This window comes from Pagrus pagrus (assembly GCF_965226575.1).
Source record: "Pagrus pagrus genome assembly, chromosome: 17".
NCBI lineage: Eukaryota > Metazoa > Chordata > Actinopteri > Spariformes > Sparidae > Pagrus > Pagrus pagrus.
The window spans coordinates 16,441,638-16,461,505 of NC_140201.1; the positions used below are offsets into that span (position 1 = coordinate 16,441,638).

General features: G+C 39.4%; 1 protein-coding gene across 2 annotated transcripts in view; it reads right to left on the reverse strand.

Moving 5' to 3' along the window:
* Positions 1 to 2,144: 2,144 nt before the first annotated feature.
* Positions 2,145 to 19,868, reverse strand: part of calcr (calcitonin receptor) — a 63,021-nt gene continuing 45,297 nt past the window's right edge. For both annotated transcript variants that reach the window (XM_084380266.1, XM_084380265.1), the window contains exons 16-22: positions 17,680 to 17,806; positions 13,370 to 13,523; positions 12,500 to 12,560; positions 12,267 to 12,333; positions 11,952 to 12,170; positions 11,305 to 11,346; positions 2,145 to 6,269 (exon numbers count right to left, since the gene is read on the reverse strand). In XM_084380266.1, the coding sequence (XP_084236392.1) occupies positions 6,048 to 6,269; positions 11,305 to 11,346; positions 11,952 to 12,170; positions 12,267 to 12,333; positions 12,500 to 12,560; positions 13,370 to 13,523; positions 17,680 to 17,806 (892 nt within the window). In that variant the 3' untranslated portion in view covers positions 2,145 to 6,047. The remainder of the gene's footprint in view (positions 6,270 to 11,304; positions 11,347 to 11,951; positions 12,171 to 12,266; positions 12,334 to 12,499; positions 12,561 to 13,369; positions 13,524 to 17,679; positions 17,807 to 19,868) is intronic.

Genomic DNA, 19,868 nt, shown 5'->3' on the forward strand with positions numbered 1-19,868 from the left:
AGAAAAGATGATAGATGACAGAAAAAGGAGCTGGACACTTAATAAGGTAGTTGTGTGTGTCAGGTTTGTCCACTTTGATGGAGACTGGGACTGAAAGGACAAACATCATCCACTATTTCTTTATTCTTATTTCTTTATTCTTTTTCGATGTAACGACGTTGATTGTTGATCGATAACGACATAATATAATTGCATGCCTGATTGGCCATAGTATTTTGGATCCTAATACCAGAAAAACATAGGGTTTTCTTATTTTATGCTGTTAATTTTAAGAGTCGTTAGAATTTGTTCTGCTATTCAAATTTGAAGGATTGTTTTACCCAAAAGGGGAAGGGCAACGTACTCGGATGGGTTGCTCTCATCTATACGTTAAAATGTCAACAACATCTATTAACTTTACGTTCTGTTAATTCAAGTGCACAATTTATAATCCAGAATGACTTAAGTAATTGTGTGCTTCTATTAAGCTAGTTATTTATAAATCCACTGTAAATATAATCCGCTCAATAAACATACAGTGACAATCTTTGGTCTCTCAGTACCCCAGGCATGTTTGCTCACGGGCTGTAACTGTGAGCTGGGTCGGTGTGTGCTGCAGGGTTGAGAGCTGCGGTGCACTGTAGCCAAGTAGAAATCCAGATGAGGTGCTATCACACCCTGATGAATGAGACGGGGGAGCAGAGTCTTCGTTTGTTACCAAACCCAGAAAAGAAAATTCACAGAAAACACACCTCCTTTCTCCATTGTTATCATGCCCACTGCAGCGCGGCTCAGTTGTAATGAATTTCTGGCCACGACAGCTGGAAGTGCTCCAAGCCTTGGGTGAAAGAGTGGTTCACTTCACTCGAGCTGGAATGACTGGACACAAATGCGAGGAAACGTGACCGTCTTCGACAACAGCGATCCGAGCAGTCGCGGCCACAAGCTGGGGACTTGACCGTTTCAAGTGACCTTGAAAAATGTTTAACGCACAGATGAAGATTTGGATATGAAACTCTTGTCATCTCTTGTTTGAACACCGCTGAGTAAAAGCAAACAGAGCAACATTTTCACCGTCGAATTCTTGAGCACACGTGACACATTTGGGATTTATCCAGTGTACTGTGAGATTGTCGCTGTCAGGGAAAATTCTCAAATGCTTGAAATAGCCAGCCGCAGACATTTTCCTGAAGTTTCCCAGGCCGGCAGGCTCCCAAAATGGAGGCTGTTCGAGGCAATTTATGGCTTCTCCCTCTAACTTTGTTGTTCCATTGAATCCACTGACGAAAAGCCCATGCTAGATAGGTTTTATCTTCATTATCACTTTAAATCTGCACACAATTTCAGCTTTGAATATTTTCATTTACAGATTCCTTTGCATGAATTTGGTGTTATGCTGTCAGCAGGGGACTGTACTCATCAGCAGAATAACTAGATGGCTCCATACACGTCTAACTTCATCATCACATACAGGGTGACAGTACGTCCTCTTCTCTTGACTGTACCATTAGGATTCAGCAGAGCCTGAAATTGCATATTATACAGTAGCCGTCTATAGGAAGGCTGAAAAATATTCGTATGAAGTGGAGAACTCAGCCTTGTTAGTGCGATAACAGCCTTAATTTGTTGTACGGTGTGAGCCGCCATCCATCTTGGAGACAAAATGTGTCATTCAATTCTGTCCCGTTCCACACATCAGGTGCTGGTATGTGATTCGAGCCGACCCTTTGGAAAGGGGCTATGGTACAGCCAAGCCCGGGAATCACAAAGACACTTAATGGAGTAAGACTTCCTTTGTTTTCCCTGCACACTCATTATTAAAAATCTCTCAACCCTGAAATATCGTCAAGAACAGTGTTGGTGAGCAAAATGCTGCTGAATCATCGGCAGAATCTTTGAAAACAAAGTTTTTGCTGGCGTAGTTGGAAAAAAAGTTAATTTTTCTTTTCCCTTTAGAGTCCATCATTTCATCAAATTGTTTAAAAATCACAGCATGAAAAGAAAATCACTTTTCATCATCAAGTAAGTGCTGCAAATTGTCCATTCCTACCTAAATTCTTTCCTCCTTGTTTCTCCTTTACAAACAACATTTTGCAGCTTGTTTCTCTTGTTGCTATTCGCTGGGGAAATAAAGAGAAACACCAAAGAATCTTTTATGTCTGTATTCTTGTGCTAAAAGGTTTTTCTTAAAAAAAACACCAATCAATTTTGGCTTTTACAAAATGCAGGGTTTTTTTTTTTTTTTTTTTTACAGCTTTGAGATGATTCCAGTCCGAGCTGAGGGGGAGAAAAGAGACAAACACAAGCCAAAATGAATGACAGGACGGTAACAAAAATAGCTGTCAGAGTATTTCACAGTGCAAAAAATCTATAATATACACAGTGTCAGCTGGTATTTACATGAACGTACAAGATATACAGAATCTGTCTTCCTCAAACCAGAAAGATTAATAATATGTCTTACAGTGTGCGTCACATCCAAGACAAATCACCGTTAGAAATGTGGAGAGGAACGTGAAGTACATACTAAAATAAATATTCGAAATTGAGAACATGTGTAGCATAAAACCTGCTAGAATAATGATGTAATCCTCTCTATTGATTGTCACATTCTGTTCCTTCATTATACCTGCCAGCAGCCGTAAAGTCATTGAAAAGTAGCTTTGCAGTAGGTCCAAACGTCTGTTTTATTCAAGGGGGAATTTGGGTCATTTTTCTCACTTACGCAACTAATCCTGGCTAAACTGCAAACAGCAAAGGGCTGCGTCCTTGACTTTGATCATTTCCTTGACAAGACTTGATGTTGTAATTACACCAATTTAATGTTATTAGCTCGCAGTAGTGAGTGTTCAGATTTCTTCCCAGATAAAACGCCATTAAAAACATTATTTGAACCTCCAAGTCTTCTGGTTATATTGCTTTTGCAGAAAGCAGTTCTTCACAATGCATCTGCAATCATATTAATCATTTAAGATTTACTATATTTTAATAGTAATTTATAAGCCAGTTACTACAATGTGGACTTTTTTCATCACACTTTAAAGGTCAAGGTCTAAGCTTTAGACTTAATGTGCACATCTTATTCTATCTTCACTCTATAGGTCCATGTGAGCATACATTTCATTATAACCCTCTCACACAAATCCTGGCAAAAGTTATTCCAGTTTACAATGACAAGAAAACCTAAAAATAATCACACTGACATAAAAATCCAACCAATAATAACACACATGTAGACAGAAAATATAATATAATTATAGCACCCAAACTGTAATCTCAGAGAACCATATTAGGATTAAAGTCTGGGGATATTCTATATAATATAAAACATAAACCAACAATGAATTGATCCTCCTAACAAGTATTGTGTCTGTTTATCCAAAGCATGATGTGCTTTATTCCTTCGTGCCCCACGGCTCTGTCGTTCTCTAAAAAAACTATTAAAAACACTATTTAAAAAACTCTTTTTACATCGAAATCAGCGCATATATGTGGGTTTTTTTTAAACGCAGATAGGCCCGCCAAAAATACACGACTGACTACTTTTCTCATTGCCAGGAGACGTCTTTGCCTTTCTGAATTTTTTATTTGTTATTCTCATTATGAACGCACCGGGAAAAACAGGAAACAGTAGAAAGCAGCAGATCATATACCTCATCAGACTACATCCAGAAAACTTGTTTTAAAAGGTCTTCATAATATCAGACACATATTTTTTCCCGGAGCTGACAACAGAAGTTGGTCAGCAGTGAGATATCTCACTTCTTTCTCTTCTCTGTTGAGATTCGCAAATACGCAGTACCAGTGACTAACTATGACTCACACACATAGGTAGCTATTGAAATACCTTATACTTCATTCTCTCTTTTAACTGATGTTATTGCGTTGCTTTAACATATGTCATAGCATTATTCCTCCTGGAATATTCCTCATTCCTGCTGGAGCTGATAAACATTTGGCGTGCACTGAATGCCGACTGTAGCCATTCACATTAGACAAAAGCCAGATGTTGGTGGGTTTTTTTGACCAGTGTGAAAGAAGTATGAGGCACACTGTTACACTTGACATATGATGAGGTTTATCTTGACTCAATCCTACATACGCCATCCTGCTGCTGGAAACACTCACTAAAGCATTTACATGTATTAATGCGCAGATGAAAATAAATAAAACTAGAGTGCCGAGCTTTTTGTTTTAGAAAATTACCTAACATTGTTTCAAAGGCAAAGCTACAATCGTTTTTAAAGACGAGCGCCTTCATTACAAATGAATGGGCTTGATGCTGGGAGCCACAGTCATGCAAGGACCTGATAAAGTATTGAGTGATGGGCTAATGCATCATTGGATTTGTTTTTAATGGGATTTAGGAATACAGAATACCTCCAGACTTATCCGTAAAGGTGCTCCTCTGTGTCTTCTTAGTTCTCTGAACTTGTTCCTAGGGAGTGGCTCTTTTCTGTGAAGGGGTCAACAAACAAATCACAGCAGTCTGAGCCAGCTGGAGGCTTTATTGGCTGTTGGCTCTTGGATAATAATCTTTTTTTTCTCTGGCTGAATGAAATGTCTGTTATCAGAGATGCAGTTTAGAAGCGTATTGGGCTTCAGGGTAACTTCCATACATAAATGCAGGACACAGAATTGATGCAAGTTTAAACAAAACCACACAAAGCAAATTCAGTGTGGTCTTTTGTTTGTCTTCATACCTAAATGTCATCAATTAATTAATTAATTAATTAATTAATTAATCCTTTATGGCAGAGCTATGATAAAGCATCAATAAAATGACAAAAGTAGAATGAGTACGTTCAGGACAAAGAGTAGATTATTCACGTTTGTTGTTTGTGAGTAAGATGTGAACATGCCTTTAAGATATAAACTTGTGTGGATGTGATCCTCTCATCATTTCATCTTTATCGAGACTGTACTTTGCTCCAGATGCTCATTCAAACAAAATGCTACAAAGCTCATGAACAAATATGCATGGAGGACAGAATATTATAGATTAAAGGCATCATGACGAGGGATGATTGAGAATAAAACCAGACGGTGCAACTTCCACGCAGAGGAACTGCTCGCTTGTCAGAATCATTGGCACAACCGATAGCATTCGACACACACACACTGAACCAACTCTTACGGCTGTTCAAACCTCAAAATAAAGTTTTTTATTCATATATTCTTTTGTGCATTTAGCTTCTTCTTTTTGCTTCTCGGTCCTGTGATGTTCAGCATCGGCACAAATACAGCAGCTGCAAAAATACAAAGCCGTCGGGGGTGCAGCATCACAGGACACACACTTGACACGTACTTAGGAATCGGCAAGAATAAAATATTAATAGAAAACCAAAATAAAATCCTTTGAAAAACACTTTGTTGGAAATGAAAAATGGTGAACATATATTATGTACACAATTCCAGAGCTTCAAGCACGGAGGGCCTTGTGAAATCTGACCCATCATGGCACATACGATCAGCTTTGTGAAGTTTGTTGGTGTATGTGTGGTTGTGTGTGTGTGTGTGTGTGTGTGTGGACACCCCTTCATAGCTGTGGCCAACATACAGTACCCTTTGGTATAGGTGAGGTTAGGAAGGATTGGTTCTTCTACTTCACCTTAAAAATCATCATCATGACACGTTTAAAACACCTCTACCCCGTGTCAGTCAGATCCAGCATCATCCTCACTGTCACATTCAGCAGCATCATCTCCTAACAGGAAACATCAGCACTCTAGCTGTCATCACAGTCACAGTTTTTTCTCTCACAAGCCTCGCAGTCGTAGTTTAGCAGCTTTAGGAAGTGACACCCGTCGAAAAAGCAGCTCTCGTCTCGTGCCACAAGTTCTTGACATCAAAGTTTTTTGAAAAGCAGTCGCAACAGCAATGTAAAGTAAAATGTCAGCATCTTGTAGCTAGCCCAAGCTCTCTATTTCCAGACCCGTATTGTCGTTCTGGGCTGAACAAACCAGCCTCTGAGATTTGATCACTGAGTAATTTCTCGCTGTACATCTCCGCTGCACTGTTGCTCTTCTTCATCTGTTTCCACCGCTCCACTCTTCATCCTCAGTGGCTCATGCGTACGTCTCTCCTGACTTTAGTGCCACCAGTTCAGAGTCCTCCGTGTGGCGCCCGTTCAAGTGTTCGCTGTTACAGTCGTGGTGGTACATGAAGGCGGGCACCTCGGTGATGGAGGTGGCTGTGTAGGACGTGGAGCGCATCGAGCAGTGGTCCTTCCGTCTCTGACCCAACTGGGTTTTATACTGCATCCACTGTCTCTTTAGAGCTGCCTGCACCTGCAGGACACATAAACACAAGGGTTAAAGGGATGGTCCATTGTCATGTCAAAATGTTGGCACTGCAAATTTCGGAAAAACAAAAACAATGAGGAAAGATGTTAGCAGGTAGAGTGTGGCAGATGACAACACAGGTGAGCATAATAAGTAGGGAAAACAAGAGAGCAAGGAAGGAGACGATAGGCTGGGAAGAACACTGGGAACAGGGTGAAAGACACCACAGACACATAAAACACAGAAACGACAGGGCCATGAAACTCTGTTCCGCTTTGGCCAAAAAATGATTCCACCAGACGTTCAAATTTACATGCGAAACAACCTGAGTGAGGCAGAGCCCATGCAAACACCGGCTTCCAATCCAATAATCCGAGCGACGGTGATCTTCACTGAAGCGAACTTAATTGCTGCAGCATATGTGGAACGCTCTGATCCCGATCCCATTAACAGACGCCAGTTAGGAAATGTAAACACTCAAGTCACATAACTTGAAGTGCTGCCAAGTTGCGCATGTGGCTGATGAAAAGATGAAATCTATACTGAGCCGCGTGTTAAAGATTTAATCTCGTAATTACCTGCTAGTACAGCCTATAGTTTGATAATTTTGGGTATATTTTCAATTTTTGCACAGATGCCATGTTGATGAATGTTATTTTTCTCCATTGCATGTTGACTAAAAAGTCACTCTGTATCAATCAGCAACAAAACCAGAGTGGGCTGCATCGTCTTCTTAAATGTTCTGCACAAATGAGCTGATAAGAGTATTATCCAACTTCAAAAAATCACACAACGGACAGCAACAGATTTTCATGCAATCATTTACAGAAAAAGAGCTCAAGATATCCACAATCTCGCTGACATTACTTAACATTATCTTGCAGAAGCCATTTGACACAGTTACCACAATAATAAGCATGTAAACCAAATCCATATTGAACCGTCACAAAAGCCATTCTTATGCTGATGACACACTGTGAGTAATCCTTTATAATCCTTCTATTTAACCTCTTGGCAGTTCTGATGTGATATTCAGCTATTAAATGAAACGCCTTAGTTTAAACTTCTAAATCAGAAATGTCTTTAAAATGGGACAAACTGCAACACCAACTTCAAAATGACAACAACCAGATCACACTGCAACACCAAAGTAGACACAGCGGTTGGTTTCTTGCCAAGACGTGATGTGAGTAGCGAGCATATTGCTGTTGGATGGATGGAGGCTTTAGTATTAATCTGTTACTTGTTTGGTCTGTAAATTGTTAAAACAATGCAAAAACTCAAAATCCTACTGAATGTTTGTCTAATTTATAATCAAAAACATACTCAAGTAGCATTTCAGTGAGATAAAGACAGTTTTCACTTATTCCATGGGCAGATGTTTTTTAACCTATTACAAGCAAATAAAATCTTGTATTGAGTGATTTTTTTGTTGTTGTTGTTGTTTTCAATTTTATTTTTGGAGTGGTATTTTTTTTCCAAATGTTCAAATAGTGTCAGCCCAAACCCCAAATATACTGAATTCAAATAATGTGATAATGTGATAAATGGAGAAAATCTTCACAGTTGAAAGGTGTAAAGTGAATCTTCAACATTTTTCTATTGATAAATAATAAACTGATTATCTGAAATGTTAATCAATTAAACATTATGTAGGTATCAACTGACTGATTTAAGAAGAACTGAAGTACGAATCGAGTTCCTAAAACAAGAAACCAGAGCTACAATCCTCCTGCAGTGCAATGTTCATAATTTTTTATTCTGTAAAACCCCAAACACTACTGTGATTACTGCTGGTGTATTAACACACAATAGTCTAATTATCTAAATTATGACAGTAATTGTTCTAATGAGACAAAAGAGCAGCCGGGCCTTACAGCCTGGATGTGGAACATCTTGCTTGATGTCACAAATACAGCATGAAAGCTGTTTGTCTCACTGACCTAACTTCACAATGGCGCCATTGAAGAAACAAGGCAGGTCTGTGCAGTTTGGCCTTGAATTAAAAAAAAAAAAGAATTGAAACCACCCCCGGAAACTTGTGTCCTGATTAACGGAGCTGAATTGGTCATTATGCGGATGAGGCCAAACCCTCTTATTCCCTTGTGATAGTTGGTTAGCTCGTCCTCCAGACATACGCTCTGCACATTGTTTATGGTGTTTACATCGTTTAAAATACGCTGCTGTGTTCTGGCTGCTCACGTATGATCTAATGGCTGACCTATTTTCCAGGCTGCATGTGTAAACCACAACCGACGCCTCATGCTGAGTGTTTAAATCTGCTGCTCGCTCAGTTTATGCTTCTCTGGCCTGTTTTATTCTCACGCTGAAACCTCATCCTCTATGAGTAACAGAGGGAGTTTTACCAGAATTTAACTAAAACATCAGCAGCATTTAATTTTACAGGCCCACAAATTTCACGGTAAGTAGGTGGTAATTAATAAGTAAGATATTTCACATCTCTGTTAAGTTACCCCTCAGTTACCATAATAATTACCTCAAAATCTATTGAAAAGTACCCCAACATGACTCAATAATGATAGTCTTTTTTTTTCTTTTTCAAAAAGCAGTTCAAAAATATGTGGTTATTTCTTCAAAACATTTCCAGGAAACTTCCAGCTGGTTTCCGCTTAACTTCTGCTGATCATGCCATTTTAATTTCCAGCTTGTTTACGACTAAACTCTGCAGGTCAGAAATCTGAGGTAAGGGGAAGTTTGACATTAACTAGTGGGGAATTACAGCAACATTATTAAACTCCATTTTTTTCCACAAAATGCCAATTTCTACATAATATTGCTTTAGAGTGGCATGATCAGCTGAATTTAAGCAGAAACCAGGAGGAAGTTTCCTGGAAATGTATTAAAGAATTTAGTCATTTAAATAACGTAATACATTTTGAAGTAATTATTTTGGTAGTTTGAAAGAAATCTGAAATATGTTGCTCGGTAATCACCTCCTACTTACCAGTAATACTTCACAATAATCATCATTAATAAATAGTTAATGAAACTTCAGTTAATAGCTTGTTAATACTGATACTAAACAATGGAATAATTTTTTTTATCTGTTTATTGTAAAGTTGCACCTGATGTTTATAATACTTTAAAAATGGTTGATAAATGTGTAGCATAAACATTATTTGGATTGAAGGTTAATAAACCTTTACAACTGCTTAATAAATGTTTATAGAGCATTTCATTGTTTGTTGACAGTGAAATAACTAATAACTACAGTTTAATCAGCTATAAATGTACCATTTATTAATAATGGTTATTATAAAGTGTCACCAAATATTTCAAAAGCACATTGTGTCACACAAAATTAGTCGTCTGTTCGTGCCCGATCTGTCTGTGGTGTTCACACCACCATGAAGCCTAACGACTTGCTTAAAATGCATAATTCAACCTAACAGCATGTAGTGTCAGTACTTTGTTTTGCAGAGACCTTGAGCCTGATAGAATCTGTCACACAATGGCTCCGCGGAGCCGAAAAGGTCTTTACAACACCATTAACCCCAGATTTGCTCTTTAATGGAAATTAAGCTCACTGGTTTAGAGAAGAAGTGTTTGAACCAAGTTAAGGATGCTCGCAGTCACACAGCTGCAGACAGACTTAGAAAGGCTGAAAGGAGGACTTGAAAGGAGAGTCAATTTCCAGCTGGGCTTGGAAACCACACAGTCATTTATAAACTGTGTCTTACTCTTCACCTGACATGACCCTTCAGCTTTCACTGCAGCAACACAAGACGGGTCTCAGAAGAGACAAGCAGCACATTGTTTTATAACCTGTTACAATTGGACTCATGACAGATGTATCATCTCTGTCAAGTTACAACTGTTTTACTCAAGAATTCAACACCAAAATCCAACTTTGAGTCTGTTTTTGGGTCACTTCTTGATATGCTATCAGGTACAGATGTAAGACGCCAGGTATCTGACCTGGAAAAACAAAATTTGAAAATGTTTTGCCTGATGGAGTCTGATGCCTCAAACTTAATGTCATAAGCAATGACCGGCTTTATTGCTCCATGACTGAACAGCTCCCAGAGTAGCATGTGCCGGTTGACCTTTATCAAAGGGCAATTGCTCCATAAAAACTATAGCACTGTTTTGTCACAGAAGGCACCGATAGTGGAACCTCTCCAAAATACAATATCCTTAAAGGAATAGTTCCACAATTTGGGAACTATACGCTCTATTGCTAAGAGTTACATGCTAAATATGAAGCTGGAGCCAGGAGACGTTAGCTTAGCTTAGCATGAAGACTGGAAACAGGGGGAAATAGCTCTCCTGGCTCCATCCAAAGTTAACAAAGTCTTCCTGCCAATGCTCCTAAAGCTCCCTCATTACACAAATTTGTTAATTAGTGAGCTTTGGAGGTGCTGGAAGAAATGTCTATTTTAGGACTGAGCCAGTTTCATATTTGGCTTACAAACATGACAGAGGTATCAAGGCTGTCAGCTTGTGTTGAAAAGTGGTGGGGACATAAGGGCTTAAATAATGTCACCGACAACCTGAAGTAGGCACAGAAAACATGTCACAAGTTACATTATAACATAAGCAGGGTTGAAATTGTGAAATTCTGGACCAATGTTGATGTTTAAAATCATATTTTGGCTGATAGACTTTGTCCTTTTTTTTCTCCTGTTGTTTGTTTTGTTTTTGTTGTTATTCATTCCCCCTTTTGTGCCAGGCAAACACAGAGATCTTGATTATAAAAATGTAAGTCATTCAGCCTCAGCTTGCCCATCTTTATCTTTAAAAGAGCACAAATTATATTGTAGGAAATGTATAAAACAAACCTTCTCAATCTTCAGAATTTTACAGTGCTGACATACTGTTGCCTTCAAAAGTGATGGCGTAGACGGTACCTTTTAAACATCGGCAATAATGTCAGTGACTGTCATCTCATTTTACAGTAGGCCAACAGCAGGCAAATCAGTGCAGTCTTGCACACACTTTCTATAATTTTCCACAATTGTGTTGCAGCAGCCAACCATGGGAAAGTGCTAATGTGCAGAAATACATGAACAATTCTTACCTCTCCGTTGAAGAAGCAGAATATTGTTGCCACCAGTAATCCCTTAAAAAGCAAAACACGTAAACATGATTAGCACTTCTTGTTTTGTTTTTTGTTTTTTTTGCAAAAGTAATTAAATAGAGACAGAATGTGATAGAGCAATGTAATCCCTCAATGAACTCTCTGTCTACCTGGAAATTTCAAAGCCTGCCTGCCTGTTGTTTAATGAAGTGTCTAACATGTAGTTAAATAAAGTTAATGGGGTGCCTAACTGTTTTTTTAAAGGGTAAATTAGTGGTGAATCACATCAATCAATCAGGAGGCAGAAAACAAAGTGTTAATTGTCGGAAACATCTAAATCTCGAGCCGGATGAGACCCAAGAGGAGTGACAGATTGATCGTTTTTTGCATGGAGAGTTCAGGGCTAACATCTAAATATTAGTATTAACTCTCAGTACTAAGTGTACATTGATTACAACGCTTGCAGATATTTGTTTTCCTCTGTCAATGACCACATGTGCACAATACCTCAACCGACGTGGGCAGTGAAGCAGCACTATTTTTTGCTCTTTAACTCTCCGCTGAATTACCTTTGCATTGAGCTCCCATCTGGTACTGTAATGGAAATTCTGATGAATGCAGTGCCTTGCAGTCAGCTCAGTACCTACCTGGTAGTGCATGAGTATGTGCATGATGTACTCGTAGACCTCCCCAGCCAGCCGGTTCTCTGGCCTCCAGGGGAAAATGACAAACTGTATTCCAAGCAGGGGCACCAAGATGAGGGTGGCTCTCACTGCCTTCATGTACATGTTGGACTCTGCACGGTGTGTGTCTCTCAGCTTGGTCACCAACACTCTTATAATATTCAGTAAGAAGAAGAGGTTCACCTGCAGAAAGGGAGCAAAAAACAAACATAATAGCCAATTGTTCTTATCCATGTTTTTCTTTTTCCTTTTGCTGAAACCGTGCCTTAGCAGACTTACGAGGAGCGCTGCCACTATAGGACCATGGATCGCATAGAGCAGATGGGTTTCCACACTCATCCAACAGCTACAGAAGGAAAAACATATCAGTCAATGCTGCCTGCCGCCCAAAATACACATGCACACACACAGATACAAAAACATGCAAGTGTACACACTCTCTGCCACACACAGACGAGCACATACGCAAACATCTCCTGTTTATTTGCACAAGTTTCTGGAACATTACTCACTTGTCATCAAAATACTTTTTCCTTGCCATGGCGTGGATGGATGCAGGCACTAGAGGAAAGCCTTGGACAGGAAAAAGATGGCGGCCATATGAGGTCTTGAGTGAATTTAGCGAAATTCATTTGTCATTTACGCAACAGTAAAAAAGTGTGGTCGGCTCGGTCAGTTGTTTTGTTGGTGTTAGACCTCCTCATCAAATAAATTATAACTTTGCGAATACTGCATAAATACTTGGAGGGGCTGGAACACACTGGATTAACTTCGACATCCTCATGTGTGCAGACTTTCCTATTTCATTGCTCCAACCCTAAAAACAACACCACATGGTTAATTTGATGTAGCAATCCTGTCTAATTTGACATCTTGTCTATAAAAAACCCACAAGGGGCTGGGCTCAGTTTTTACTTTTCATTTGGATATAAACACATGTATCCATGTGCGCTCCATTTTCATTGAGGCCCTGCAGCATATCGGCCACAGATGGACCTGACTAAATGGCTGCCTTTCATACACACACACGGCGAACAAAAAAGGCCTCAAGGTTATCCCATTTTTAACGATGACCATCCATTTGGTTCCATCGCCTACTTGTTTGACAGACTGCACCCATTATTCCTGTTTTGAACAAGGTGAAAAACAAGGTTCGCACTCAGCACTAAGCGACAGGAGGGCCAATAAAGCTGTCAAGCGTGTCCAGGGTGACGAACTGTACGAGGATTAGGTGGATGCGACGCTTAATTTGTGGCTTGTTGAATAGCTTTTCAGTGAGTTTTCTGTCCGGCGAGGGAATAAAGATCAGTCTTTGAAGATACACTACAGAATATAAAAATAACACAACAAATAGTGTTTGGATTTCGTCCAGACCGACTCACCCCAGCCGAGGAGGTAGTACCAGTGCAGGTGCTGCTCCTCCGCAAACACGGCCACCACAATGAGCGTGTGCAGGTAGATGCCTTCGCAGAGCATCCAGAAATAATTGCAGCCCAGCATGTACATGTGGAAGAAGTGCAACACCTTACAGCCAACCTGCAGAGAGAGAGAGAGAGAGAGAGAGAGAGAGAGAGAGAGAGAACAGGAGTTTTTGTTATTTGTTTAGTCTGTTTTTGGCCCCTCCACATAAAAAAATATCCATTTAGTAGATTCAATTTAAACACTCCTGACACCATCTCAGCAGGACGCTAAAAAGATCTAAGAGGATGTTTCTGCACTCGCGGCACATAATCATTAGCCAGTATTACGCTTTGCAGTCAGGGAGGATGTTTATTCATTTACCCCCTTGGGGAGGTGAGCTGAGATGGAATCAATGATTTTTCTTTGTGTTTGGAGTGCTCTTTGATAGCGATATTCCCACTTTACCCAAGGTAGCGAGGATAAGCCATGTTCTCAAGTGTATAACAGCACCATGTACAGTACAGCTTCATATTGATGCATTTAGCCCAGTGTGACAACATCTCATTATGTATTCTGTCCCTTTGGTTGAACTATCATTATAATTTGTTGAAAGAGGTGACTTTGATGACATTATTATTATTATGTACAGCACATCTTATCAAACCAGTCTGCTTATTACCAAGACGCTTATGGATCTGCCCTAACCTGTAATTCTGCCAATGAAGCTCCAGTGAACATCTACTGACATCTATTCAGAAAGTCCCAACTTCTCTTCCACAAAAGTTAATAGTGAATTCATTTAACATTTTCGTATGTGTGCCTATTAAGATTTTGAAATGAATTCAAATCCAATTTCTTAGGGGATTTGTGAGGGAGACACGTTTTTGTAAATGCCAGCTGAACTGACAGTCACATCAGCTGCGTTGGCTGATGCTTGCCCGTCCCATCTGTGTTATATCTGTGCTTAAATTTGGATTATGTTGCCTAAAAAAAACCAAAACAAGATGGCTGATATTGGTGAAACCAAAACCATCTATAAACTGCTAAAACACATCTACGCTTCTCTTCGGTCCATGTTAATGCCTTGAAAAAACACACAATATTATAGTGTCAAGCACAAAATCAAAGGGTATAGTTAAAACAACATGTTCCCATAGAGTTGTAATGTTAAAACTGTTATTTCTCCAATGATGACTTCTGTTATTTTAAATGTTTTTACCCACAATTCTTACATACTGCCCCTTTAAAACAGGTGTGCTGAATGCTTTCATGCAATATGATCCTCACTACTTGAATTCACTTTTTGAAGTTAGAGAGACCTTCTTTAAAGTTGTGTTTGCTGATATTTAAAAAACAAACATATTTTGGGGAATTATTTTGATGGTTTGTATGTGAAGCCTATGTTGTGATTGTTTTGTGGGACAAAACTGTCTTGTTGTAATCTCCTATATTTGTTCTCAGGTCTCTCTTGCAGAAAGATTGTAATTTCAGTGACAAAAATAAAGCTAAATTTATCCACTTCCTCACATCTTATTCTGATAAAACAAGTACTGAATTCATTGTTTTTCTCTATATATGGAGAACATAAATGAAAGAAGCCATTACAGGAAATATTCACATTCCTGTGTATAAAAAAGGATGCACAAGGCCACAGTATAACTCAAAGATGCTGGCATTGCTATTAACTGCTGCTCTCAGGGGTCTCCTTAGCTCCAAACACACATCAGTCATTCATTTCTAAACTTTTATCCATATGTCTGTCTCTCACTTTCCTACCTCCTCTTGAGGAATCTCCACTCTAACAGACGTGGACTCGTATCAGTATGCCGAGTTGGGTCACTCGCTTTTCTCGAATTCACAATTGTTTTGCATTGAAGCTCAGCGAGGTTTGTGTAAAGTTGCCGACAATGTTCTGGTTAACAAATCAAGCTGCTATAGATCATATTGATGTTTCTCATGTTTTCGGCCTCCTCCCTGGTTTGACATAAGCTTTGGGGATTCACTCCCCCACACTGCTGGCAGACCAAACCAGACTCTGTATCCCTGCACCAGAGAGAATACAAAGAGCTTGTTTTCTCTGGGAGAGCAAATCTCCACCACAATCCACCATTCCTAAATCACCAGTGCAGAAAACAGGCTCATAAGTCTCACTTTGGCAGCGGTAAATTTCAAATGCTTCCCAGCAGACACGCGTGAATCCCGACCACTGGTGCTTGTGATTTCTTTCTCGGCTTTCTCCTGAAAAGCTGGGCCACGGTGACCAATTGTGTTTTGACTTGTTGCGGCGAGTTAGCGCAACTTGACAGTCCAATGTCAGAAAGTAACAGACTAAACACAAAAGTTTTTGAGAAATTGTGTGGAGGAGAGGCTTGAACACGCGCCATTGCACAGAATTATACTGTATTTATTTCCTCACATTAATGATGATGCCTGTCATTGCTGGCTGCTTCTTGGATATGTTCGGAGACGGGATGTGAATAAAGACGGCATGCAGGGTGAACCAGACAGACTTGGTGAATGCATGAAAATGTGCAAAAGCAGGACAGAGAATCAAAACCCAAACCCAGTGAAGCCTCTGCTGCTTCATGGTTGTTTCTAGTACTTTGTCTGGCCAGAGATGCTCCAGCTGAAGGCAGGCTGAGGCTAATCGGATTGTATGCATGTGTTAGACAATTTCTATAATACTATGTGTTGATTTCGAATGGCACTTTGGCAATCTAAGTTATTTTTCTATTTATTTTTTGCACACTATTTGTGGGATAAAGATTTTTCGCAAGCAGGCGATTTTCTGACAGTTTTATTAACTTCTGGAACTTGCGTGTTGATTTTATTCAGTTCTACATAAAAGGAAATTTACTGTATGATTCATTTGATCTTTTTTTGGAGTTGGACAAACGCTGCATTAAGCACTTTTAAGAAGCAGCGAGCAGTGAGTGAACGGTCATTATTTTTATTTCCAGAGAGGAGTGGTTCTTGAAAAGTAACACATGAATTTATGTTTAGACGTGATAGTGAGGCATTCTTACGAGACAGATTTATCATCTCTATCAAAACAGACCTCAGTGTTTCATAGAATTCACGTAATGCATTCAGCGAAGCTCCAAAATTCTGACAGGAGAATGTGGAAGAGAGAAAAAAATTATTGAAAATGTGACACTGCCAAGATATGGCACAGTGACATGAAATTTTAATTGGGTTTTACTTAAAAAGTCTGTTGTACAAACTTTTTTTAAATATCTAAAAAATGGAGCAACTACATTTGAATTAGTCTTCCTCCCACTGCCTGGCCTCACAGAGCAAAGTAAGTTCATTGAACTTTTTTTTTGGCTTAGCATAAATTATGAATACATTTGTATCTCATTTCAAGACAGTGAAACTAATCCTCCAACTCACACTATAACTGTATTATCCTAAAATGGCACTTTTCAGCTATGCTAGCATTCACCTTTGGGGATGGTACTGCCAGTTGGTTTGTCGGTCCACTTTGGTCCAGACTGAAATTTCTCAGCAAAAATTGGACAATAAAATTTGGAAGAGACAGTTATTACCCTTAAGATGATGTGCAATAATTTGTTCCGACTAGAATGGCACTCAGTATGCCACCACCAAGTCCCAACAGTCCTCTTTAATTCAATCAAGCCTATATTTAAAATTACAACATCCAGATTTATATTAGGATCTGCATCAAATTGTACTCACTCATAGATACCAGCCACCATGATTTTTTTTCATCAAGATCCATGCAATATTGACTGAGAAATCAAAATGAGAAAAGGCCCTATCTCACAATGTTAAAGAAAGTGAGAAAAAATTCCTGGATCCATCCCTCAATCCTGATCTGTACCAAAAGTTAATGGGGTCTATTCTGGGCGCAGACCATTACCCCATTCAAGTTTCGTGGAAGACTGCTCAGTAGTTTTTGTGTAATCTTGCCTACAAACCAACTAACCAACAAACAAACAAGAAAAGGGATACAGGTAAAAACATAACCTCCTTGGCGGGCTTGATTAAAACTACATCACAATTACGAAGAGTAATTACAAGTTAAAAGCAGAACTAATTACATTCCAGTAGGGTCAGTTGGACTAAGACGGCACACACAGTAAACATAAATATATTTGCTTTACATCAACATGTTGGCATGCTAGCATTAGCATTTAGCTAGTCTCAGAGAGATGCTTGCATGGTTGCAAATCTTCGAGACGTGTTGTCCCCATTATGATTTATGCCAGTGTGAACAGTAACCTTTCTGGTCATTTTTAGTCTTAAATATTCAACAGAGGCCACTCACCGGGTTTCTGCCCACCACTTCAGGATTATTGACCACTGCGACGAGGTAGATGATGGTGAGTGCTGAATTGAGCACATAGGAGCAGAAGAGGTTCTTGTGCAGGGTGATCCTTTGGCAGCTCAGACTCCTGTGTGAATAGAGATGCCGTGATTAATTAACATGCTGACAAACCAGCACATAATGTGATAATTAACAACAGAACACCCACAAGTTTGGAATGACACATTAAAAGGAAGAAAGACAAAAACCAGCTGCAACTGCAGGACAAAAAGTAACTCATGACTGACAGGTTAATAGTTTAATGAGGTTCTCAGATGTTGCAACAGTCTGTAAAATACCAAATAATTGGAATCTTTCATCTCAGATCTTTTTGTGTCCCTGGTAAAAAATCCCTGGGATCAATGAGCTGGCTTCCCTCTGAAAGCCCGGTACTGTACAGGCTACAAACCCTGTTAAATAATGCATAATGGATCCCAGGGGTGCTTCCTCATTACCTTGGCTGGCCACTCAGAATTAATCGCACAATGAAATGCTTGACAGGCAAAGTGAAAATATCTATTAGAATCAAAATGGTTACAAGTCATTCATATCCAGGAGCTTTATTGTTGGTAATGGTTTAATAATGTTTTAATTTCAGGGCAGCAATCAAATATACTGCAGCTCACAGAGTGTTTAAAGCTGAATGAAACCATGCCCCAAATATACTCTACAGAATACAGCCTCCTATAAATATGTCCTCTACAGTTTATGTCCTTTTACTGCTCATGGCCAATTTTATCTTTGATGAGTCATAAAAACCCCAGAGACCCATGAAAAACGGGAACGGCGCTAAATTTCCTCGAGCCAGGACTAACCTGCATACACAACTGCAGATTTTCACAGTCTTATTCAGAGGTTATAGTTATCTCCAGCAGAAAAAAACAGCCTCGCTGCAGCTCCAGACATAAAAGGAAATGCAGGAGCTGCTGAATGCTTATATACAAGGGGTTTTATCTTAGAAGGCGATGTCAAAACAGAGGCTGAATCCTTATGGCAACATTCAAACTGTCACACGTCCTAACATCTTCAGGTCGTCCGTTCAACCACCTCTGTTTTTCCACAGCAGGCTGGAGTATTTTTATCTGGGAATCCTGACAGTGTTAATGTGGAGTTGTAAATAACAGAGTGGTGCAGCTGTACACCATCACATTCCACTGAGAGCCTCACATCTGGATCTTATAATACAGCATTAAGCTTCCAATAGTTTTAGTGTTTTGGCTATAAATAATAAATATAAAGTCATGGTTAAAAAGAATAAAGAAGTAAAAGATTTTATATGCCAGTAATTTTAATTTATTGAGATCTTAATTTGTAAGGACTTTGAGCTTGATGAATTATGAACGCCCCGCTGAGTTTCTGTGTATCTGAGTTAAGGAGTTGACTCTCGGGGGGTCATGGGGGTTTGCGATAACGCACCTGCCCCAAACACTGCCGCTAGATTTATGAGTGTGTATAAAGCTTTGCAGCAAACTAAGGGTCTCTTACAAGATCTGCTCTGGATAACAGCTGCATTTAGGAGGTCAACACCCGTCAACACATTAAATTTTTACAACCGAAGCTCTCAAGAAGCTCAGGGCCAACAAAGCAGCTTTTCCAAATAGTGTTTCTTCACAGGTATAAATCTTATTGTCCCCTTAAAAATAATACTTATGTTGTTCCTCCTTTTTTTGAGATAAACATTGTATAAGTATTGCGCCCATCTGTGTGCCTATGGGTGTGTTGGTTAACTGTAAGTGTGATCACGCACATTGTTGGCGCATTGTATCATAATGGCAGTAGAAAGCAAATGCGCCACAGACCAACACAAACCTGGTCTGAAGTCAAAGGCGCTGTGTTTTTTCCTGCTATCAAAAGGACACATTATTTAGAGCGTAAGATGCTGCTCCACAGGTGCAGACATTAAGCTTTAATGATTAGGTAGGCTGCTCTCAGTAGTTTTAAATGTTTCCATGAGCACAGTAATGTCACTGCAGTAAATATCGTGGCACATTAAAGCAGCAAATCAAAAGCTGTCATTATAAACTTGACAGGACAGAGGAAACTCTCCAGAGGGAACAAAATTAATAAATCAACAACAGATAAATATTTTGAGACAGCTCTGATGGAGCTCGGGATTTAGACTATCAGAAGAACGGCTGCTGAGCACAGAA